At 54.6% G+C, this 23,032-nt stretch overlaps 9 protein-coding genes across 9 annotated transcripts; 3 read left to right on the top strand and 6 right to left on the bottom strand.

Annotated features, from left to right (window-relative positions):
• Positions 1-257: 257 nt before the first annotated feature.
• Positions 258-1,352, bottom strand: J7T54_002568 (Protein TOXD; the record flags this gene model as incomplete). The annotated part of the gene is made up of 1 exon (XM_051506731.1): positions 258-1,352. One exon carries the CDS (start codon positions 1,350-1,352, stop codon positions 258-260), a length of 1,095 nt encoding a protein of 364 aa, XP_051362068.1.
• A 503-nt stretch (positions 1,353-1,855) lies between these two features.
• On the top strand, positions 1,856-2,939 carry J7T54_002567 (retinol dehydrogenase 12; the record flags this gene model as incomplete). The annotated part of the gene is made up of 3 exons (XM_051506730.1): positions 1,856-2,353; positions 2,413-2,634; positions 2,688-2,939. The coding sequence occupies 3 exons, from the start codon at positions 1,856-1,858 to the stop codon at positions 2,937-2,939; spliced, it is 972 nt and encodes a 323-aa protein (XP_051362067.1).
• A 93-nt stretch (positions 2,940-3,032) lies between these two features.
• On the bottom strand, positions 3,033-4,432 carry J7T54_002566 (uncharacterized protein; the record flags this gene model as incomplete). The annotated part of the gene is made up of 2 exons (XM_051506729.1): positions 3,033-4,256; positions 4,337-4,432. The coding sequence occupies 2 exons, from the start codon at positions 4,430-4,432 to the stop codon at positions 3,033-3,035; spliced, it is 1,320 nt and encodes a 439-aa protein (XP_051362066.1).
• A 2,057-nt stretch (positions 4,433-6,489) lies between these two features.
• On the bottom strand, positions 6,490-8,251 carry J7T54_002565 (putative tyrosinase central domain-containing protein; the record flags this gene model as incomplete). The annotated part of the gene is made up of 6 exons (XM_051506728.1): positions 6,490-6,744; positions 6,821-7,037; positions 7,104-7,225; positions 7,281-7,367; positions 7,432-7,594; positions 7,659-8,251. 6 exons carry the CDS (start codon positions 8,249-8,251, stop codon positions 6,490-6,492), a joined length of 1,437 nt encoding a protein of 478 aa, XP_051362065.1.
• A 3,645-nt stretch (positions 8,252-11,896) lies between these two features.
• On the top strand, positions 11,897-13,039 carry J7T54_002564 (uncharacterized protein; the record flags this gene model as incomplete). The annotated part of the gene is made up of 1 exon (XM_051506726.1): positions 11,897-13,039. The coding sequence occupies one exon, from the start codon at positions 11,897-11,899 to the stop codon at positions 13,037-13,039; it is 1,143 nt and encodes a 380-aa protein (XP_051362064.1).
• A 147-nt stretch (positions 13,040-13,186) lies between these two features.
• On the bottom strand, positions 13,187-14,035 carry J7T54_002563 (uncharacterized protein; the record flags this gene model as incomplete). Its single annotated transcript, XM_051506725.1, has 1 exon — positions 13,187-14,035. One exon carries the CDS (start codon positions 14,033-14,035, stop codon positions 13,187-13,189), a length of 849 nt encoding a protein of 282 aa, XP_051362063.1.
• A 768-nt stretch (positions 14,036-14,803) lies between these two features.
• On the bottom strand, positions 14,804-18,091 carry J7T54_002562 (kinesin family member C1; the record flags this gene model as incomplete). The annotated part of the gene is made up of 6 exons (XM_051506724.1): positions 14,804-14,863; positions 14,918-16,623; positions 16,687-16,812; positions 17,308-17,536; positions 17,675-17,820; positions 17,869-18,091. 6 exons carry the CDS (start codon positions 18,089-18,091, stop codon positions 14,804-14,806), a joined length of 2,490 nt encoding a protein of 829 aa, XP_051362062.1.
• Positions 18,092-18,875: 784 nt separating this feature from the next.
• On the top strand, positions 18,876-19,910 carry J7T54_002561 (uncharacterized protein; the record flags this gene model as incomplete). Its single annotated transcript, XM_051506723.1, has 2 exons — positions 18,876-18,906; positions 18,961-19,910. The coding sequence occupies 2 exons, from the start codon at positions 18,876-18,878 to the stop codon at positions 19,908-19,910; spliced, it is 981 nt and encodes a 326-aa protein (XP_051362061.1).
• A 232-nt stretch (positions 19,911-20,142) lies between these two features.
• Positions 20,143-21,912, bottom strand: J7T54_002560 (putative dihydroxy-acid dehydratase-like protein; the record flags this gene model as incomplete). Its single annotated transcript, XM_051506722.1, has 1 exon — positions 20,143-21,912. The coding sequence occupies one exon, from the start codon at positions 21,910-21,912 to the stop codon at positions 20,143-20,145; it is 1,770 nt and encodes a 589-aa protein (XP_051362060.1).
• Between the last annotated feature and the right edge of the window lie 1,120 nt (positions 21,913-23,032).

Here is a 23,032-nt window from a genome sequence, read left to right as displayed (position 1 = left end):
TGTGGTCAAGTTTCGTCACGCAGGGTTCACGTTCCCTGCAAGGCCAGCTGCGCCTGTGGGTGAAGATTGCTGACACCTCTTCCAACCGAGATCATCAGGTACATCGTATCTTCCAAAAGCAGACTTACCACAAGAATGGTCAGAATCATAATGTTATACGCTAATGCAACTACTATTTGTATGGGTATCATGATCAATGTGCACCGGAGCACCGCTACTTCGTTCTAAGCCAACCAACAATGCAACATGCCAATGGCTCACGACTGCAGCTGGACGACCTGCTTGCCACCCACGACCTTGCGCTGACGTAGCTTTTCAAGGCCATCCAAAACGCCCTTGAACCCTGGCTCAAGGCTGACAGTAGGGGTCGGCTTCAGCAGACGTGCTACTTCCGGAAGGGCGCTATAATAACGCGCGGCCCATTCACGGTCGCTCTGGGATGCCTCAAACTTGGGCCCTAGGGGGGCCAGCATCTGGAAGGCCCGGCCAAGGACGGTGTAGAGCATGATCATTTCAAACTGCACTCCAGGCACCTTGGATTCACCATTCGGCAGCAGGAGGACAACCGTGCCACCTTTTGGCTTCAGAACCTGTGCGCAGATGGACGACGACGGGCCCTCAGAGAAACAATCGACTGCCTTGGTGAGGTTGGGATATTTGGCCAGGATATCCTCTACCACGGTCGAGGAGCGATAATCAAACACGGCATCGGCGCCAAACTTCTTGACAAGCTCAAAGGAGCGCGGAGACGCGGTCGTGACGACGGTGTAGCCGGCTGCCTTGGCGGCCTGCAGGTGGAAGAGCCCTGCACTGGTGGCGCCCGCGTAAATGAAGATGGTCGATTCGTCGCCGGCGGCTGGTTTCGCGTTCTCTTTGCTGCCGGGGAAAGGAAGACCGAGTCGGGCGTTGAGGGCAAACATGGCTGTCATGGCGGACACGCCGTACGTGGTCGCGTCCGCGTCGCTGATATCACCGGGAATCGGCCAGGCCAAGTCGTGGTTGACCTTGGCATATTCGGCAAAGGCGCCCTCGTCTGGATACATGCCGCCGTGGGCCACGCTGGCCACGCGATCGCCGACCTTCCACTTGCCGGCAGCGCCCTCGCCGACCTTGACCACCTCGCCCGCAAAGTCGCAGCCGAGGATGCAGCCCGGGGGCGCGAGGGCGTCCATGTGCTTGAAATCGGTGGGGTTCAGGGCGACTGTCTTGACTTTGACGAGGAGCTGCTGGGAGTTGATGGTGGGGATGGGGACATTGTCGTGGACTTTGGCGCCGGGGCTGAAGATGGCCTTGCCGCTGAGGGCGTTGAATATCCTCGTCGGGAGGGTGCGGTGCGTTATGAGGGCCTGCATGGTGATGATTTGATGAAGACTGGGTATAGATGAATGGAGTATGGAATGCGTTGATCAATTGCGTGATGGCATCCCGGTCTCAAGACCCAAGTACTTCTGCGACTGGCAGCCTGCCGAGGAGTCCGGCGGCACTTTTATGTCAATAATCCGATTGGCAAGCCAATGACAAGATGACGGATCTGTTGTCTCTAGCGCCCGGCGCCTACGAAAGATTTAGATCAATGGCGTCGAGAACCAACCTCCAACTTTTCCCGTATTCCACTCCATGAATCATCTGCCGTCTGCGCTTGAGCTAGTCGCCCCCGTCGGTCGCTTTTAAGTAACCGCCCCGACTCTGCAGATTGAGCTTGGAATGCTTGGTCATCAGCTTCAGCAGGTAATAGACTGAGCTTCTATCGACAATTTTAAATAAATACACGGCAGTGTCCTGGGACGCAACCTGGCTGTGGAGGAACATTCATATCAATCATCCACGGCAACGCGCACGAGTAATACCACTCAACATGGACAAAATATACCCTCAGTTTGAAAAGCTCCCGTACCCCGAGACATCTTTCAATGGCCAGACCATCATCGTCACAGGGTCCAATACAGGTCTGGGGTTTGAGGCTGCCAAGCACTTCACCCGACTCGAAGCTGCGCGGGTCATTCTGGCCGTGAGATCTCAGGCCAAGGGAGACGCCGCCAAGACCGCCATCGAATCAGCCACGGGCCGTAACAATGTCGTCGAAGTATGGCTTCTCGAAATGGACAGCTTCGACTCCATCAAAGAGTTTGCCGTCAAGTGCGAGTCTCTAGACCGACTCGATGCGGTCGTCGCCAACGCAGGCGTCCTGAGAACGGAGTTTGAGGATACCGACGGCTTCGAGATGACGATCAAAGTCAACGTGATTGGAATCTTTTTGCTGGCCTTGAACCTGTTTCCGACCATGAGGAAATCAGATCAAACCACGGGACAGACACCGCGTTTTGCGATCACGACTTCTCTTCTTCATAGCAGTGTACGAGGCTGAGCTTCTCAAGGGACAAGCAGACCGACCGACTGACGCGACGTGCGCAGGCCAAATTCACTGAACGAAAGCAGCCCGACATTTTCAAGGCCCTCAACACCAAGAAGACTTCCAACATGAAAGATCGCTACAGCGTCTCCAAGCTCTTGGAGGTGATGCTCGTGGAGTCCTTTAGCGAGGCGATGAAGCAGGGGCCCAACGCAGATAAGCCCGTCATCATCAATTCGGTGAATCCCGGACTCTGCTACTCCGATCTCGGCCGAGACTTGAAGGTAGTGCACATGACATGTATCAGGGACGCAATGGCAACTGACTCTGGCCATAGGGCTTCGCGGGCTACTTTTTCTCTGCTCTCAAGGCGTTCATGGCCCGCACGACCGAAGTGGGCAGCCGCACGCTCGTCCACGCGGCTGCCTCGGGCAAGGAGAGCGATGGCCAGTATCTAAGCGAGTGTCGCGTCACCAAGCCCGATGCGTTTGTGCGGAGCAAGGAGGGCCAGGACACCACAAAGCGTTTGCACGCGGAATTGATAACGATCCTGGAGCAGATCCAGCCCGGTGTCACGAGCAGACTGTAGGACACACGCGTGGTCAAAGGACATGTTGTAAAAATATTGAACCACTCATAATATGAGCGCATGCCCATTTTTTCCTGGAAAATTGTCTTTTCGTCAGGCCAGTCTCGCCAAAGCCTCCACTATCCCCCACACGTCTCGCTGCGGGTATCTTGGGCCTGACTCGGAACAAACCGCAATGTGCATCAACTGCGTCATCAACTGCGGCACATGCAGCCTCATTCTCGTAGTGGGCGTCTCAAAGCCGTATGGGTAGAGCGAGAGCGAGCCTACATGGCCTAATGTTCCGCCAGAAGCAGACATGGCCGGTCTCCTAATTTGAATCTCCACCGTATCTGCGTCCAACATGATAGCCCCTAGACCCTGGAGTAGTTTGTACACCCCGGCGGCCGTGATGAAATCGGGATCCATTTCCTGTTCGTCCTGCGGCGGTGAGGATTTTGGAGGGCCCGAGTAACACACCGGAAACTCATCCGCGTCGGCTTCTATGAGCCCATACTTGAAGGTCTGGAACATGTACTCCCTTCCTGGTCCAAGGGCCCATTGTAAGTAGGCAATGATTTCTTCGCGTCGACAGTAGCGAAGGGTCCTGCCGAATTCACGCTGGATGCTGGCCAGTGGCGCCGTTGTAATCAGAGCATATCCGTGCGTGAGGGATATCTCAATGAGTCGAATGGGGAAGGAGTATGCCAGTTGGAGGGTCTCTTGTGTGGGATGGAGCGTATCCCCAGGTTGCTTTGGCAGAAAAGTGGCCCAGCCACTGTCCCCCAGCGCGTCGTCTAGCGAGAGTGAGTTTGGTAAAGATGCCATGAACTGATCGGTGGGCATGTAGCCCGCGCTGATGGGCGCTGTGGGCGAATAGAGGCTGAGAGATGAGTTGGCCGGACAGGGCATCGCGCTCTGCATACCAGCTGCAGAATTATCAGTCAGCGAGTGAGGAGCGACAGGCGCAGGCGGGCTCGCTTGGCTTTCGAGCGTGATGGCTGCATTCGCAACGACAGCCTTTGCGTCTGGTGCATGTTCCGAAGTGTTCCCTTTCGCATCGTCCACCAGCGCCAGGGGGTCGTCGTCCATGGCAGCCACCTCCTTGGTCAGCGCCAAGACACGCCCCACAGACTGCTTTAAGCTGGTGATGATGGAAGGATGCTGCGTCACGATCGCCTCTTTCGCGAGAATGTCGTCAAAGAGACCGATCAGGATGCAGCTCATCTCCTCCACCACATCCTCGAGACGCTTGAAGCGTCGACCCATGGCCACTTCGGCCGCCTGCCGTCGCTTGCGGAAGACATGCTGTGCTTCCCTGTTCTTCTCGCGCCGCGCCTGCGCGAGTTGGTGAGCATCTGCAGGTCCGGCGTTTGACGTAAGATGCCCGCGGAGGGATTCATGAGTTCAATTCATACCTGGAGAATGTGCTCCTTCTCGGCTGTCGCCACGTGAGGACAGGCGGCCTCCTTAGCGCGGCGCTTCTGTGTGCTGTTCTGCGTAGTTGGCCCCATGGGGTCTGACTCTGCTTTGAAGGTGGATTTATGACGCCAGAATCTCAACTGATTAGTCTCGGAATGAATTGGTCAATAGCCGACAAATTGCATGTGCGACGTGCCCTGATTAAGCTGAACTCTCTAGCCGACGAGGGCATGCGCAATCGACTGAATAGTCCACCCTTGATGATTATTCAACATCATGAGCCGGAGCCATGACATAAGTATTCCGAGGCTAACGTGAAACCCCATTGGCCCCTAATCTTATCCAGCCTCGTTCTCTGGCAAATTCAGCTTACCCTGTAGACAATCCCTCTGGTCTGGATCGCAATCGACTGGCACTAACAACCCTAATATCTACTCTAAGCACAGTCTGAAAAAGGGTGGATCCTGGGGTATGTTATCGCGGGACCAACTGTATGTAAGTACTAATTTCTGCAGGAAGTACGGAATACATTGGTAGTTGGACTGTTTTACCCGACACCCATCGCCGCAGAAACACGGCTGGTATTGAAGCCGCAAAATAGCTTACCATTTTGAATGCGCTTATATATGAAGCAAGTCTAGGCTTCTTGGAGTCACTGGGGGAGCCGCATTAGCTGTGAGGAGTTCTGATCAGGAATTCTGATCAGATTACCCCAAAGTTCAATAAGGTCAGACTTTAAGTTACTCACAAGTTCCTCCACTTCAGCAGGTTCAAGGAGCCGCCGTCATCTCCATGCCCTGACTCAGGAGATACATCGACAATGAACCCCTTTGAAGCTCGCAGGGCAGGCTATGCGGCTTTGATCTAGCTTAGTACCTGTCACTGCCCCGTCAGTTTAGTCACAGCACTCTCATAATCAGCGGTTCATAGATCCTTGATTGCTAAAAAAGATCTAGTTTGTATCTGTGCGCGCAGGGCTGTTGTGTATTGAGCCTTTTCTTACCCGTCGTATTGCCATGAACCCTTAAGGGTGGTTGGGTCCGTTCAGATTTTCTTCGCCTCTGCTCGTGCGGCCACGAATACAAGCATCGAATATCCGGGAATCTAGATGCGAGACTACGCAAACGAGACCTATCCATGCCACAGTCCACAAGATGGGTTCAGTTTGTCTAGGGCCAGATCCAACGTGGCCGAGACCAGTCTCTGTACCAAGACGGAGAATGGCAGGGTTATCAGGAAGCAACGCACATACTGATCCTGAACGTCAAGAAACCGAGCCCTAAAGGCGGCCCAAGGATTTGGAATACAAAGTGCAGGCGGCTGAAATGCGTACACGTTTTGAACAGTCGTCGATAGGAGAAGGTTGTCACCTTCATTGTCTCGTCGATTGAGATATTCCCGCACGTTGAAGGAGGGCATGACGCTAGACGGGTTCCTACAGCCATGTTAGCTCCGGGTCAGCTTCCGCCAGTGTATATGCGACAGCAGAATTCGCGTACTCTCAAGCTCGTTTGGTCCTCGGTGCGTATATAATACTTCAGGGTTTCACAGGGTTTCAGGAGTGTGATCGCATAGGGGTGAGCAGTGTTTGTTAATGTTTCCTCTTCTTTTAGAGGTAATGAGAAAGGCAGAACAAAGCTTCCAAAGTTGAGAGGGAGCATGGACGAACTTAGATCTTCCGTCATTTCCATGTCTCGTGACACAAATTCAACTGGTCTTTTATTTTTCGGGTTGTCTAGCCCTTGATGCGCCGAAAGCACATCGACTCAAACTATGGCCGCCACCTAGCGCAGTGGTTGATCAACCCATAAGATATCACGTGGTATGCCCTGACTTCAAGGTGAATACTAGGTGATGTGAGCAGCCACAGTTTGAATCAAATTACGGTAGGGACCTGGATTACGAACAGGGCAGCCTTGAACCTGATCAACCCAACACTATCCCCTGGGAGTCAGTCCACGACACATGTCCGACCTGGTTTCGGCAGTTCCATGCACTGTATATACCTGAATAAATGAGTTTCGCAGGCAGACAAGGGCGCGCATGCGCCTCCTTATACTAAATATTACGGTATTAAGTTAACTTGATATCCCCTTCATCGCCAGTCATCACTCAAAGCTCATATGGCTCTGTGCATCAAACCCTATCCCTACATGTAAAAATAGCAGAAAGCACCGTCTTTGCCACCCATTGTGTCGAGCAAGGAGCCGAGAGTCACGCCGGGTCCCGAATAGCCCAAGTTCACGTCATCGTCGAGAGAGCCCTGACTCCTGCTGCCGATGACCCTTCCTGCGACAGCCGACAGGCGTGTGTCGAGGTCCTGCAGCTGCCAGAGCCAGTAGACGCGGTCGACCATGGCATGGTGAAGGAAGAAGGCGGGATCACCGGGGGACACATAGAAATCCTAGCACTAGTTAGACACTGCTCGATGCATGGAGGTCCATTGACCTTTTGAGGCATGGGGGAGTGGGAAGACTTACACTTCCAGGGTCACCACCGATAGTAAAGTGGCCACCCGCGTGGACACCCCCGGGGGTCTGCATTGTCTCCTGGAAGCTGGCAATGGTAGAAGTCTGCGAGATGAGGTTAAATGTTTTGTCGGCCGTGCATTGCTGGGCGCTGCTGCGGCTGACATGGCGCGTCAGGCATCGGGGGTTGTAGTTGAGAGAATAGCCCGGTCCGAGGTTGACGGTCAATCTGGGGGGGTGTTAATTGGGAGAGGCTCATGACGAAAAGGTGGCTGATTCAGGGGCATTCTCTTACTTCTCGAAAGGGCCAGTTTCGGCACAGTCCCCATTCACAGAGTTGCCTCCGATGCTGGATGCGTTGCCGTTGAAAAGTGGTGAATTCACAGGATCGTCGGCGTAGCGATCCCAGTTCCAGTACTGGATACGAGAATTAGCAGCGAACGGTGGTCTTAAGCGAACGGCAAGTACTTACAGGCTGGAACCCCTTGTAGCCGCACTCGTCACGGAGGGCTGTCTCGTATGCCCAGGTGAAGTAACGATGCCAGGTAAGGAAGTTGGCCTGAGAAGCGAGTGAGTTGTTAGTCGGAGAATGGGAAAAGGGTGATTGCATGGAGGGCACGTACGGTATTGTGGATGGAGCCGGTCTGCTGGATGTGCGTCACAACAAAGTCATCATAGCGACTTTTTGCACCAGACGCCACGTTGGCTGGGGTCTTGGCGGGCTTGTTCATGAGGCATTGGACGGCGCTGGTGTAGTCCTGTCGCTCGGAGATGGTTAGGTCGGACCTGACCGTGCGTCAGTATGTTGTTTTGTGCTCTCACTGTCATGGAAGACGTGGCGTGGACTTACCACTCGCGACGGATTGCAGCCGTCTCCAGGGTGCATCCAGGTACGGGGTTGCGCTCGAGATGAGCCTCGAGCTTCTCGATGCTGGAGTCGCGAAGTTGATCAACAACATCCGCGGGGTAGGCTCGAGGTCGAACTGTTGGCTCTGGAAGTGATTCGGCGGTAGAGGAAGCAGACGTTGAGGGAGCATCGTCGCTCGATGCGGGAATGTCGCTCGAGGTAGAGCCCTCAGCGATGGTGGTGGAAGGGGAAGATGAAGCTGAAGGCAAAGGAGTGGTCGAAGAAGTAGTATCCGCCTCAGTCGTGGATTCGGGCTTCACATCCGAGCTCAGAGCTATCGACGACCAGGCCTCGCTGGTGTAAATAGACCCGACGCTCGAACCAGGTGACGTTGGCTCGCTGGATTGAGCTGGTGCCGATTCAAGTGGACCAGATATGGAAGCGGTAGCAGACGGTCGATGCTGGCAGCGTGATGCGCAGTTTTCGGTCTCGGTGATGGTCGCCCAGACCGTCTTTGTGCTACTGCAGCTAGAGCGTTGTTTGGCCTCAGCGCTAACGAGCAGCAGAGCCCAGGTCAGGGTGGAAGAGAGCTGCATTGCGGCGTCCTCCTTCGCTCGAGGGGGTGTGAGAGAAACCGCTGTTGCTGAAGGGATCGTACCAATAACCCTTACTGTAATTGCGCCTAGCTGTGAAGCGTTGCAGGCGAGAGGTTGAAGAAAAGTCGTGACGAATGGAATGATGAGCACGTCTGTGTGCACGAATGATATACCAACGCAGCTAACGAATGTGGTTCATGGAAAACGAGTGTATGGGTGCAACGAACGTCGAGAGGACCACGCGGTGCTCATGGGCTGAGGAGACGAGGCTGGCCAGTGTTCCTGGACACCTGCGGGATGACACTTTGTATAAGACTATCGATACTGACGCTCAGCCAAGCCTCGTCGTTGGGACTGGGGGTTCTGGTCCCAATGGGAATTGTGCGTCCCTCGTCAATGTCGCATCCATCCTGGGTAGTTGTCGGTGGTGACAATAGCAGCTGTCTTATTGCCTAACTCTCCGCGTCCTTTGACCGTGATGGCCAATGCTGACTCGCTTTGCAGTACCCCTGTCTGCGGTGAACGGGGTTAAGGATTTCAGGGGGCCTGATGGCATAAGTATTACAGGTCCAAATTGGCGCCCGGGGTCAATATGGTGATTGTGCCTTGTCTCGAGCACGAGCAAAGGAAATCATACGACTTTGATGCCAGTGCTTATGCCATCGCACCTCTTGGCTCTGAATCTCATGCAGAAGAACATACGGATACTGCTTCTGATTTGGGCTGGCTTCTGGGTCAACTTTTGAAGCTGTTCGATCGAAACATCAACTGACGGGGTTCGGAGAGTTCGTGTTGAGACCCCTGTCGCCGACAGTGCATGCTCATCCTGTTCCTGAAACGATGCCGCCAATGTTCAGTTAAATCCGGTACGACAGGCTGACAGCCGGCTCAGCCATATGGTCCGTCGCGCGCTTCTGGTGTGCGGGAGCCCATTAGGGCTTAGCATGAACGGTTGGTCCTCTTTCAGGTATTACTGTACTGTGATAATCCTTGGCGATGTGATGCGTCGCGCCCAGAAGAGTTCTTGGTTTTCAGTCTCATTTCCTGTGGCCAATGGTCGTTGATAGTTACTGCTAGTCTGATTTTATCCTACGTACAGTAATAATAATTGGTTGGGACGTAGTGGGCGGTCGTGGAGCTGGGCGGGGAGGCTCTCGATTTTGCAGGTTACTGGATCTTCTGCTATCGCCAATGCATTCCGCATCCCCATCGTGCTGCCCATTGCCCGGTCAGGTATTTTCCACAAAGGGTTACAAGTCTAGACAGCTCAACACTCAACGTACAGTATCCGTAAGCCCCAGTCCTCTGTCACTGACTCGCTGCTTCAGGGGCAAGTCGCGCCCTAAAATAATTGCAGACTCTCTGCGACCGGACTCCGGGGGTTTGACAGCAATACTTGAGAAGATCAAGCCCTGGCCAAAAACGGCAACGCCAAGCAGGCCAAGGACCACTTAGGCCGCTTCTGTAGGCTGGACTTGCTAAGTGCGACAAGCTAGCTCCGTACTCTGTACACAAATCACTATACCGACGAAGCCCATACGAATAATATTAGCAGTCAGACTCTCGAGCTCCAGTCGCATCTTTAACTCAAAGTCAAGTCTTTGCGACCTCGACGACATCCACGACGCATGACCCGCGGCCTTCAGCAGGCCAGTCTACCGGCCAGCTTAAGCGCTGATAGATATACAACCTCCTCGCGTGCGTCAGCAGGGTTGCATCATTTGCATGATGAGTGGGAGAATACATATCGAGTAGAAAGGCACTGTCTATCGGATAGTCAGCTACACCGTCGCGTCGGTTCCTTTTCGAAGCGACGCACCAGATCGGCTTCCTAGACGTGTTCAACGCAGGATATCCAGGGCTTTGTGGTTCCGCCCATACCTCACCTTCCCAGGCTCGTTCGTACCCAGCCGCTGTGGGACGAGAATTGACCACACCAACATACGCGTCCAGCCGATTGATTGCCGATAGCCTTGTTGAAGACCGAGCTTACCATGGTTTCAACCTTTCCGCAAACAACATTTATCGTCGCCCTCTCCTAGAGCAATTCCCAGATCACGTTGCGGACTTGATCAACCACATTTCCAGATATCGAGACTCCCCTCGCCCTTCAATCGAAAAGGTGCGGCAAGATGCTGAACTGAACAGACTCTGGCTAGAAGCTGTAGAATTCAAGGTCGAACTTTCAAGGACAGAATTTTTCCTACTTGCAGTGAAGGAGGAGCTTTAGGCCTCGGCCTCAGGCTGCCCATGGGCAGGTATCCTGTCCCCATTACCGGGTCACAACTGAAGGTCAGCAGTGCCCGACATGCTATACGGGTATAATGTTTCGGATGCTTTCCCTCAACATTAGGCTCAACCGATCTCCATGGGGAGAGATGTGACAGCTACTAATCAAGATAATCCCTTTCTGCACCCATTCTTCGTTGTCGAAGTCAAGGGTGACGGTGGAAGTCTGTGGGTGGCGACGAATCAATACCTTGGTGCATCGGCACCATATGTCAACATGGCCGAAAGGCTCAACCATCAGTTGGCGCGGTGCAAGGGTGACGAAGCTCGTCCCATCAACAATGCCGCATTATCTGTCGCCATGAGCAGCTCGGAAGCACGCCTCTACATCACATGAAAAGCCGGCGAACTAGACTACTACATGGCCAGCTTCGATAATTTCCTCCTCAATGACCCGGGGCAGTACCTGGAATTCCGCAAGTACGTTCGCAACATCATCGACAAGGGAATTGACAAGAGGCTGGGCGAGATCTAGTCCTCGCTAGCAACACTCTCGGAAGGGAGTAGGAAGAGAGCTTCCGAGATAGAAGTCTCGACCTCCACCTTCTGACAGTTCAGTGACCAATGGCAAGAGGGGCAGGTCATCTTCACGGGGAGGAGCCGGCGTTTCGGGTAGGCGTGGATCTCAGAGCAGTGGAGCCACGGAGCGTGAGCGTTTCTAGGCCTAGGATGAGACTTCAATAAGGCGGTTATTTCATGTGAATGCTGACGACAGTCCTCGGCTCCGGCTCCGTAACGGGTCTTGATGAGTGCCTCGTGCATCAGCGCGAACTCGCCACATATACAGGCTTCCAGTCAATGACCGTGAAGACTTCTGCATTACGCAAGATGTAGCCAGAGACTCGTTTTTCAACGCATCTCACTCAGTATCTGACAATTGGCTCGCAAAATCACTCACGTCAGCGTTACTCGAAGGGTCAATGCAGCCCTCCCACGCACATTCGTTGTTCTAGACTGCCAGTCAACTGCGACTATCGCAGTCATGGCAAATGTGCTGTTGATCCAGCTAGAACGCCAAGATCAAGTATTAGGCACGCATCGGTTGGGTTTCACGAGGCGCCGTCCACATCGTTCAGTGGAATTCAGGCACAGACCCGGTAGACGCATGATCTTTCCCAGCACGACGCCAAGTATCGCTATAAAGGGGGAACCCCTGATTTTGTCCCGTTCAGGACGCAATTAATGACCTCATGACTAGGGGTCTCCTATCCAACGTTATTACGTACGAGATGCTTGCCCTCTCAATCCATTACTGCTCAAGTGCGCCCTGCTAGGTTCCAATCACTTTATGACGCTCCTGTATTTATGTTCACGCTCCCATATACACTTAGACTTCCAAATATCCCCCCAACCGCCATGGCTCGTACGGCATCCACCACAACAACCACGGCAACGCGACGCAGTACGCGCAATCTGAAGCGCGAAAAGCCAGACCTTGCAGCAGTCGCTTCTCCTCCTCCAGCCAAGAAGATCAAAGCCGAGCCTGTGACGCCGTCCAAGCCCAAGTTCTCGGCAGCAGCTTCCATTGTCAAAGAAGAACCTACCACGCCGTCCCCAGCAAAGAAACCCATCAAGAAGACGGCGCAAACACCCGAGGACAAGGCTGCCGTCCTCCAGTCCAAGAAGCTGTCTTCCTACGCGGCCTACTCCTCCAAAACATCGCCGTACCCCGACTTCGCCCATCCCACACCCGACGAATGCAGGACCGCGCATAAGATCCTCGCGCAGCTCCATGGCGACCGCCACCGTCCAACGACAGTGATCGCGCCCAAGGACTCTGCCGGCTGCGGAAACTCGCCCACTGTCCTCGACGCCCTCGTCAGAACCATCTTGAGCCAAAACACCTCGGACAAGAACTCGTCCCGCGCGAAACGGTCCATGGACCAGGTATACGGCGGCTCCGACAAGTGGGAGGCCATTGTAGAGGGCGGCCAGTCAAAACTGCAAAAGTCAATCGAGTCGGGCGGCCTTTCCGTTGTCAAGTCAAAGGTTATCATCTCGCTGCTGGAGCAGGTGCACGCGCAACACGGGCTGTACTCGCTGGACCACTTGTTTGACGAAGAGGACGATGAGGAATGCATGCGACAGATGCTGTCGTACAAGGGCATTGGCCCCAAGACGGCATCCTGTGTGCTGCTGTTCTGCCTGGGGCGCTCGAATTTTGCGGTGGACACGCATGTCCATCGGTTAACGGGGCTGATCGGCTGGCGCCCGACCAACGCCAGCAGGGAGCAAACGTACGCCCACCTGGATGCGAGGATACCCGACGACGAAAAGTACCCTCTGCATATCCTTCTCATTGCGCACGGCAAGAAGTGTCCTGAGTGCAAGGCGGGCGGGCGCGCTTCTGGTGAATGTGAGCTCAGAAAAGCCTTTCGAAAGGGCCGTAAAGTGAAAGAGGAAGACTTCGTCAAAGAAAAAGAAGTAGAAGAGCCGATAAAGGATGAGATGAAGGAGGAGCTAAAGGAGGAGGATATCAAAGAAGAACAGGATGCCTAACCATATACGCCTAACACCGAATGTACCACCACCATGCCAATGCTCGTTTCTGAACCAAAAGGGTATCCCATACGCACCATCGCTGTGTATGCCATCGCCAGCTCCATCATCATGAAAACACCGTGATCCAACGTTTGCCACGCCCCCTCAGCAGCCCTCCCAGTCCATGCTGTCGTCCACCATCCACGCCCAGTCCTCCGTCCCAGAAGCAGCCGGCTCGCTGCTGCTGGCAACTTCCCTCGCCTTCTCGTAACCCGCCTCCAGGCCGCTGAGCACCCGGCCCAGGATCCACGTAAGATCATACATCCCCAAGGGTGTGCTCTCGTTGCCTTCCGCCGCGTCTTTCCACCGGTTCCGCAGCTCCTTGGCCTTCCACAGCGCGATGTTCACCTCGCCCTTGCCCAGCAGCTCGTGCAGCGGGCTCTGCCTGTCGCTCAGGGCGAGCAGCACATTGTGGTGATACGCGTGGTTGCGCGCGTTGACGGCGCTGCTGTGGGCGTGGATCTCAATCCCAAAGATCCGCTGGATCAGCACGAGCGCGTTCTCAATCCAAGTGTAGAATTCGTAAAAGTCAATCTTGAAGTTTTCCTCGGCAATGTTCGGTGGGAAGCCAAACTCCTGCGGGTGACGACAGCGCGTCCAGGCGGCCTCGAGATCGTGCGACTTCCATCGCAGCCGTAGACATGCTTGCTCCAGGCGATGGAGCGTGCGTTCCGGGCTGAGGGCGGCCGCAGCAGGGCTCCCGTTGCTCGTGGACGGGGTCGTGAATGAGGTCGAGTTCGAGCTGGGTGTGCCAGAAGTGGTTGATGATGACGCAGCGCCGGCAGTAGAGGCGTTTGTGTAGTTTGCACTGTATGAGGACGGCGGGTTGTCTCGTGACCGGTTCGATCGCGAAGCCTGATCTTGCGTGGGCGTGCGTATTTGGTAGCTGGCGTAGGCGGCGTGACTGGGGGCCGCGGCCCAAATAGAGCTCTGAAGACCCTTAGAATGCGCCATGAAGGAAGGGAACCCAAATCACTAGAAAGAATTGGAAAGTATATGTACAGGAAACATGAATGAATGATTGCGTACAGACTGATGTGGTTGGGTGTTGTTGGTTGTTGGCGGGACGAAGTTGACAGCGCAAGCGCGGATGTTGGTAACGTGTTGGCAATGAGCGCTTATCGGAGCCCTATACACCTTAGGTTAGGTACTCACAGGTGCAGGTAACTTGGTTACTGTGAATGCACCTTGCGTGAGAAATTAATTTAGCAAGAGTCGCTGCTGGTCAGAACGGAATTTAATTTACTGAGCTTCAGGACTTATGTCGCCGTGAGAAGTATTGATGTTGATGAAACATTATTGCCATTCTTGTCACCTTCAATCTCTCCATACCTCAATTCCGCGCCCTTTTGAAAGGAGCTTCACAGCTGCCATTGTATGGTTTGAAACCAGCGGTTTAGTGGATTTCTTTCAAAGTGCTCGGCCGTCATTGTCAAGAGGATGGGCTCACGGCAAAGCCCTTGACAGCTCTCCAGGGTAGGCGATGCACATGCGTTGGACAGCCGCTTCACCATCAATCCGCAAGGGAATGGGCAGATTTATTGATTCATCATTTCGTAATCATCCGCAGTGTATACCAAGCGTCACTTGACATACCCTTGTCAAACTCCTTCAAGTTTATTTACACACAGCGCTCAGATCTCATTTGGCCTTCGATATTGCCGTCTCCAAACATCCATCAGCGCCGCCTAGGACAGAGGAGCATTACCACGGGAACCTGGCCTACACATCGCCCTTGACTCTCTTGGTCGTCTTCGCAGTACCAATGTGGGTGTTGTGAACCTGTGTAAGTCAGTCACAGTCTTCCTTCCCACTGGGTAGGAGCAGGTCACTCACCTTGGTCGCAAAACGAAGCGTTGTCAGCGTCTCCTTGAGATGAGTCTCCATCGGCGAAACCATGCAGAACATCATCGTCTTTGAGTTGCCGCCTAGACTGTACTGGAGCAGATGGGTCAGCTTGGAGTTGCGGTACGGAATGTGTCCCGAGCCTCGACCAAGCGCCTCAATCACGTCCCCCAAGCAGCTCAGACTCTTGTTGATGTTTTGGGTTTCCTTCATACGGTCGCCCTCCGCCTGCGAGTGCTTCAGACGCTCCGAACCCGCAAGATCTACAAGGTTGAGCGTGCCCTCGCATCGTTCGCCCGTGGTCGAATTGCTGCCCACTAGCTTGAGGATGAAGATGCTGTGAGATCGCGATGACCTTTCGTTCGCCTTCGTCGCGGCCACCGATCGGTTTTGCTGTGCGTGGTCGAGCATTTCTCCCACCATGGAGGGTGACTCGAGCAACACCGTCTGACAGTTCACAATGGAGGTCTGCTTGCGTGCCTCGTCATGCCGTAACTCCAGCCGCTTGGTCTTGCCATCACCAGGGGATGCCAGCAAGTCGTGAAGTTCCTCGTTGTAGACCTCCACAAAGGATCCCTCCATCGTGTACTCCCACGACTTCTCCTTCAATTTGTGGATGGTATCGTAGATCATGTGCGTCGCCCGGGGTATCATGCCGTCCATAGCGGACATGGTGTGCGTCTTGCCTGATCCAGTCTGGCCGTAGGCGAAGATGCACACATTGTACCCGTCGAGAGCGCTTTGGACGAGTTGAGAAATCTCAGCAAAGATCTCTTCGTTTTGTGAGCTGGGCGTGAACACACGGTCGAACTCGAATGGGTGGTTCTTGCGCGACACAACACCAAGGCTGCTTCTCTCCTCCGGGCCAGCCACCACAATTTCAGCGGATGTCTTCTCATCAGGGTACGTCATCTGTGCCGTGTTTTGCTCGTCTTTCTGCAGGGCCGGCCTCACACGGCACATGACCCGGATGTTGCCTTTGAGCTCTTGGTACTTGTTGAAAAGGACACGGCGCTCCGTCTCCTCTTTGATCAGCTTTGCCTTGGCCTCGTCCGCAAATCGAAGAGCCTCTTGCAAGCGTGTCTCCATGTCCGCAAACGAATCGGACTGGGCTTTGCTGTCGGATTCGAGGAACTCAACCTGTGATCGGAGCGAGTTAATCTTGCCTTCGAGCGTGGTGTTGGACGCGGACAGATCCGCAATGTTGTTTTGGAGACTGTTCCTGAGCGCCTTTTCTTGAAGCAAGTCCTGTCGCAATGTCTCTGTTTCCGCTCGGGCCTCTTGGATATCACGGTCTTTCCGACCCAGCGACGTTTCGAGGCCTTGATGATCCTGGGCCATCTGGGCTTTGAGTTCCTGGATTTCCCGATCTTTTCTTTGCCGCTCGTCCTCAATCTCTTGCTGATAGTGCCGTGTCAAGCCATCGATCCGCTCCTGGTGATTCCTTGTCTCTTGCTCTTTCAAGTAATCCAGCTCTTTGCTGAGATCGTCCACCGCTGCCCTGTGTTGTTTGGAAAGATCGTCGACCGTATCGCGGTGCTTCCGGTTCAGGTCGTCCACTTGCCGGCTCTGATCCCACTGTTGCTTTTCGAGGTCGTGTCGCAGTCTTCGGCTTTCCTCCCTCGATTCATCGAGCAACCTTTGTAGACTCTCGTTACGCTCGTCCAACTTGGTACGATCCCTCTCCAGTTCAGATACTGCATCGCGGAAAAACCAATCAGCAATGTATTTGGGCATCCATTGAGTGAAAGAATACTAACCGCGAGTTTTGGCCAACTCTAGCGCATCTTCGTGACTTTTCCTGTCACTCAGGGTGGCATTGACCATTTCTTTGAGGTCCTTGAACTGAGATTCCATGTCACCCACACGACCGTCGACATCCCACACTATGAAGTTTGTTAGATTGGCTGTCTTATGCAGGAACTTGGACGAATTGGAATATTTTAGAGGTGGTTTGTATGACTTGATGGTATCCTCGAATTGACACCACTTGTGCTCAAACTGCTCCTTTGTTGGAGTCTCTGGGGCCTTCTAGGCGCCGGGTACTGCCTCCAATGACGCGGGCACTGCCGGGAAGATACGTCTTGGTGGAGTGATTGGGCTCATTGACAGTACGAGCTGAGGGATGGAGGACGGTGGTGGGGGCATAACCTCCGCATCTTTCGGGAGTCGAGGTGTGGTGCAGGATGCTCTGGGTTCATAGACAGGGGATGATGTGCGGGATGTCACTTGACTAGGTGGGAGGCCGTGAAGGCGGAGGAAGTCCAGTCTGGCGACGAGAGAGTTGTCTCTGGTGGAGGTGTGCGTGCATCGCGTGTCTCTTGGTGTCTGGTGTTGCAAAGAAGGCGGGGAGGCTTTGTCTGAAGGCGAGCTGGCCGTACCATTACTTGCGGATCCGTTTGTGCTTGTATCTTCGTCGTAGTGGGCGTGCGCAGTCTTGGGACGGGGAGCTTGACTCTTCGATCGCGTGTGTGATGCTCGGGTGACGGGTCGCGCTGGCTGCGCCTGTCCGCCATGCCGACCTGGACCAATACTTTTGCCGAAGCTGTTCGTTGAGGTGCTTGTGGCATTGGATGCCTGTCGAGACTGGAAGGATGTTGGCTGCTGGATCTAGGAGAAGTCAGTACAAACGGACATCCGGGCAGAGTGGTGGTACAGGAGGGCGACGCTGGGAATCGAACTTGGCAGAGCGAACCGTGCAATCCCACACTGAGGCAGTTGTGTAAGACCAAAAAGTGTTAGACTTACTCCTGAAGATGAGATAGACTTTAAGCTCTGTCCTTGGATTCTAGACGTTGATCTCGTTATCGGCGCAGTAGCCACTGGCTTGATCGCAAACTCGGCCGCCTGCTCGGCGAGAGGACGACGCTGTTGCTTGGGCCTCGACTGAACAGCTACGCGCGGTCAGTACTGCGCGTGGAGAGGCGATCCGTCCAACCCACCTGGCTGTGGTATTTCGCGCTTCTGTGGTACAGTCGAATGACCCACGCTGCGCAAGTTGTGATTGTTGTCGCTGATCTCAGCGAGGCCGTGGCTCGTGGATTTCGGCGCTGGAAGTCGACTGTTCGCCATCTTGGACTGGCGCATGGGCGGCTGGTCGCGGTCAGTCATTGAAACCTTGAGGCTCGTTTGCTCGAGGCTGACCTGGTTTTCGGAGACCTCCATGCCAAGCGCTGGTCGCGTCAGAGATCGTTGGCTTGGGTGTAAACACGGAGATTATCGGAGGTTCGTAATTTCGCTGGTCGTCTTTGTAGCACCCTGAAAAAATAAAAGAAAGCCACTCAAGGTCGTCCCTTGCCACAAGAATCGAATGTCAGACGTGAGTGTTCTCGCGCGTCTCGAAGCCGGCTTGACCTGGGGAATGCTGGTGTTGAATCCCGCGACGAGACTTTGCTTACCTACTTTAAATGTGGCGCGGCCGTTGCTGGGCAACAAAGTGGCTTATGCACGCAAGAGCCTAGCGTGCGGCAATCTCAAGCTCTCGAATTGAGGATAATTAGCCTACGCTAACCTCAAAACGAGGCAGAGCCTAGTCTGCGTAGGGCATGATGTAGTAAGTTCAATCAGTTGTTTGTTGCTCAGAACCATCTTATATGTTCTTCTTTCTTTCTAATTTGTCATTGTCAAGCATCAACCTGATACCTGAAGGACTTGGGTGTGTAGGATTTGTGCATCATGAGTCAGCACATTCTACGGTGGGGGCTGTTCACATGTCAACCCGCTCCACGCGATTCACTCCTTCCCCAAATTGTCAGAAACCCACTCAAAGGCCAAGACCGCCACTTCTGAAGCTGCTACTGATTATTGCGCTGACATCAACATCTCCAATATCGTATGAGCTGACACGCGACACGGGCCAAGGTCTCTGTCGCCGCACAAAGGACTAGCGCACGCCGCATATTCTTCAGTCTATTACGAACAGATAATATCTCATGATATCATCATCAGCATGGAAAAGTACAGCCAGTTTCGCGATCGGGGTATGCCAACCTGTCATTCATCACCACGAGATGCCTTTGACTGACAGTGCGCAGGCACGGGGATCGCCCCCTTCTTCCCCTTTACGACTCCTCTCACGGCGCTGTCGACGGTCACGCACACCTTCCTCTTCCTCTTCCGCCTGCCACTCTTCATAAGCTACATTGCGAGCTACCTCCTCTTGTTCCACTGGCTGCCCTTCCTCCCAGTGGTGGTGAGGAAGGTGGCACTATGGGGTCTGATGGCTATACCTGGTATTTGGTGGGTAGATCTGCAGCTGGACGGCGTGAAGAGGGGCACGCTGGCTGATCAGCCACGTGAGCGTGTGCCGCACCCTGGGAGTATTATCGCGGCCAACTTTACTAGTCCGCTCGACGCCGTCTACCTAGCTGCCATTTTCGATCCCGTCTTCACCATCTCGTACCCTGGTTCGCGTCAGGTTCAGAAAGTTGGTCTCGTGGGAGCTATCTTCTACGCCTTCTCCTCTGTTAGGACAGCGCCACCGCCAGGCGCCAATCTCGTCAACCTCAAGCAGCTCCTTGAGGAGCATCCTGGACGCGTTATCGCCATATTCCCCGAGTGCGGAACAACAAACGGCAAGGCCATCCTCCCCTTGAGCCCATCCGTCCTCGAGACGCCTGCCGACGTCCACATCTTCCCCGTCAGCCTGCGCTACACGCCCTCCGATGTGACGACACCACTGCCCGGCCAGTGGATACGCTTTCTGTGGAATCTCCTGTCACGACCGACAACTTGCATCCGCGTTAGAATCGCCGAGGGCCAGTTGAACACGTCGATGGCTAGGACGAATGGCGTTTCGGCACCTGCAGGTGATAGAGCGGGCGAGCTCCGGAGTCGATTCGCCGAGGGCGACATTTCAGACCACGAGAAAAAGGTGCTGGACCGTATCAGCGAGGCCCTGGCGCGGTTGAGCAGGGTCAAGAGGGTTGGTCTGACGATGCAGGACAAGGCAGCTTTTGTAGAGGCGTACAGGAAGAGGAGATGAGGTATTCAGCTTGTTGGATATGAAGAGAAGGGATCTGGGGGGTCGGTTGTTGATTGCATTGCACGGAGCTGGAGGCTTATTTGATTCTATCGTATCCTACATGTCTTTCTTCCATAACGTTGGACCGGCGTAGTGTCCAGTGCGAATGAGAAACTGATACAGGTTTTTTTCCTTCTTCTTTTGAAGCATCCTAAACTCGAAAAAAAGATGTACTGGTATCACATTACTGCCCCTACTCCGCCAGCTTGCCGTCTGTCACGCACCCCGAGCTCGCATCGCTCACCAGGCTAGCGTATTTCTTCAGAGTGCCCCTGTTGTACTTGAGCGCGGGCTGCACCCAAGCCTTGCGACGAGCCTCCATCTCTGACTCGGACACCTCGAGATCCACGACCCTCTTGTCCGCGTCGATGACGATGCGGTCACCGTCCTTGGCCAGACCGATCGGTCCACCCTCGATGGCCTCAGGCACAATGTGGCCGATGAGGAAACCGTGGGAACCACCGGAGAAGCGACCGTCAGTGAGCAGCGCCACGTCCTTGCCGAGACCGGCGCCCATGATGGCTGACGAGGGCTTCAGCATCTCGGGCATGCCAGGGCCGCCCTTAGGACCCTCGTACCGGATGATAACCACGGTCTTCTCACCCTTCTTGATCTCACCACGCTCCAGCGCGGCGATGAAGTCGTCCTCGGCGTTGTAGACCTTTGCCGTACCCTCAAACCTGGTGCCCTCCTTGCCGGTGATCTTGCCGACGGCGCCACCGGGGGCGAGCGAGCCGCGCATGATGGCCAAGTGGCCCGTCGCCTTGATAGGGTTGCTAAGGGGACGGAGGATCTCCTGGTCGGTAGGCATGTCCATGGCGTCCTTGACGTTCTCCTTGAGCGTTTTTCCGGTGACCGTCATATGCTTCCCGGAGATCAGACCCTCCTTCAACAGGTACTTGAGCACGCCGGGGGTGCCGCCAATTCTATGCATGTCGGCCATAACGAACTTGCCCGAGGGCTTCAGGTCGGCGAGGAAGGGTGTTCGGTCCGTCACCTTTTGGAAGTCCTCGATAGTGAGCTTGATGCCAACAGAGTGCGCAATAGCGATCAGGTGGAGAACGGCATTAGTGCTGCCACCCAGGATAGTGATGATAGTCATGGCGTCCTCGAAGGCCTCGCGTGTCATGCAGTCGCGAGGGCGGATGTCCTCCTTGAGGATGTTCCTGATGGCGGCGCCAACGTTCTGGCACTCCTGCTTCTTGCTGTCGGCCTCGGCGGGGCTGCTCGAGCTGCCAGGCAGCGTCATGCCAAGTGTCTCAATGGCGGTGGCCATTGTGTTAGCGGTGTACATGCCACCGCAGGCACCGCCACCGGGGCAGGCGTTGCGGATAATGTCGAAGCGCTGCTCCTCGTTGATCTCGCCGGCAATGTACTGTCCGTAGGCCTGGAAAGCGGAGACAATGTCGATGGACTCGCCCGCCTTGGTACATCCGGGGCGGATGGTGCCACCGTAGACCATGATGCTGGGGCGGTTGACGCGGCCCATGGCAATGGCCACGCCGGGCATGTTCTTGTCGCAGCCGGGGAGGGAGATGTTGCCGTCGTACCACTGTCCCTGCATGACGGTCTCGATCGAGTCGGCGATGATCTCGCGGCTCTGGAGGGAGTACCGCATACCGGTGGTGCCCATGGAGATGGCATCGCTGACGCCAATGGTGTTGAAGCGGTACCCGACGAGGCCCGCCTCGCGGACCGACTCGGCGACAACCTTGGAGAGGTCGAGCAGGTGCATGTTGCATGGGTTGCCCTCGTACCAGACGGAAGAGATGCCGACCTGTGCCTTGTTCATGTCGTTCTCGTCGAGACCTGTGGCGTAGAGCATGGCCTGCGAGGCACCCTGGGATTTGGGCTGGGTGATCGACTTGGAGATACTGTTGAGCTTGTCGTCGGCGAGGGCATTGCGAGCGGCGCCAGATGAAAAGGCGCGACTAGAATCGGTTAGCAAGGAGAGGCTTTCCATCGTGGATTCCGGGGACCTGCCTCTGCCAGCTTAGGCCTGGGCGAGCCGCTCCCTTCAGGTTGGCAGCCGCGCTAAGGCGGATTGACCTGGAGAGCATGGTGGGAATGATTGAGCGATTCCCTGAAGGTGAGAAGGGTAGAGCTTTTCTCCAGCTTCTGCAGCAGGTTCCTCGAGCTCAGAGAAAGCGTGACGCGGGGAGGGAAGCTCTGTCGAGGATGTGATGATGGAAATTCCGCTGAGCGAAATCAGCTCCAGCACCGACTTCGGCCTGTGGGATCCAATGTGAGCTAGCCAGACGAGGCTAGAGCGGATCCTGCTTGAAAATGGAGGGGTCTTCATTGGTCAATGGCTGGACTAGCGCAGACTCACGTGGGGCAGACCATGATTCCTATTTCCTCTTCCTGAGCTACCTACCCTACACCGTACTTTCATTTCCTTCATTCCACACTTTTCACTGTTCTCTAGTTAGCAACGGAATGTGATTGTATTTACGGTGAGACATGGATCGTAAGGATTTTCACGGCATTTATTGCGTTACGTCTACTGAATGAATTCGTATCTATTTTGCAGCGCAGCGGTTTGCGAACATCATCAACGCTTCCCTTTGATTTTAACGAAAGATCATTTTGTCAAGGGGCCAGTCGGAATTTTTACTAATGGCCAGTATACTAAGGGGCCTCTTATAAGTGCGTGCATATACTGCTGCACCCTATCCCGTTTCGAGAATGATGAAAGCGAGACGGCAAAGCTTCAATCCAAGCTCTTCACTACCCACGAATTCCACTGACCTGTACTTTGCCTGGCACACGTGTGATTTCGGGTGACATTCGTTACACTCCTCCTCCTGAATAAGAATCAAACAGATAATGAGGGATAAACTATAGCAATCGCGGGTGGCGATGGTTACTTGTACTAAGTAGATATCCACGCGGCTTTGAAGCTGCCCCCCACTATCGGGGGTTAGGCTCCGTTTGAGGCTACCGAGTCCGGACCAAGCACCGGACGTTGCGCTTATAAGAAACTCTGCGTTGAAGGTCACTGCAGATCTTGCCGAAAGCATTTCGTGCAACATATATGCTTTGTGGTCAGTGTTGCCCATTATTGGAGATGTGCTCGTTGG

The sequence above is a fragment of the Emericellopsis cladophorae genome (genome assembly GCF_022114955.1).
Source record: "Emericellopsis cladophorae strain MUM 19.33 chromosome Unknown NODE_24_length_302009_cov_114_244240, whole genome shotgun sequence".
Taxonomy (NCBI): Eukaryota; Fungi; Ascomycota; class Sordariomycetes; order Hypocreales; family Bionectriaceae; genus Emericellopsis; species Emericellopsis cladophorae.
Note: the sequence above shows the minus strand (reverse complement) of the source record. Positions and strands in the feature narration are given on the sequence as shown.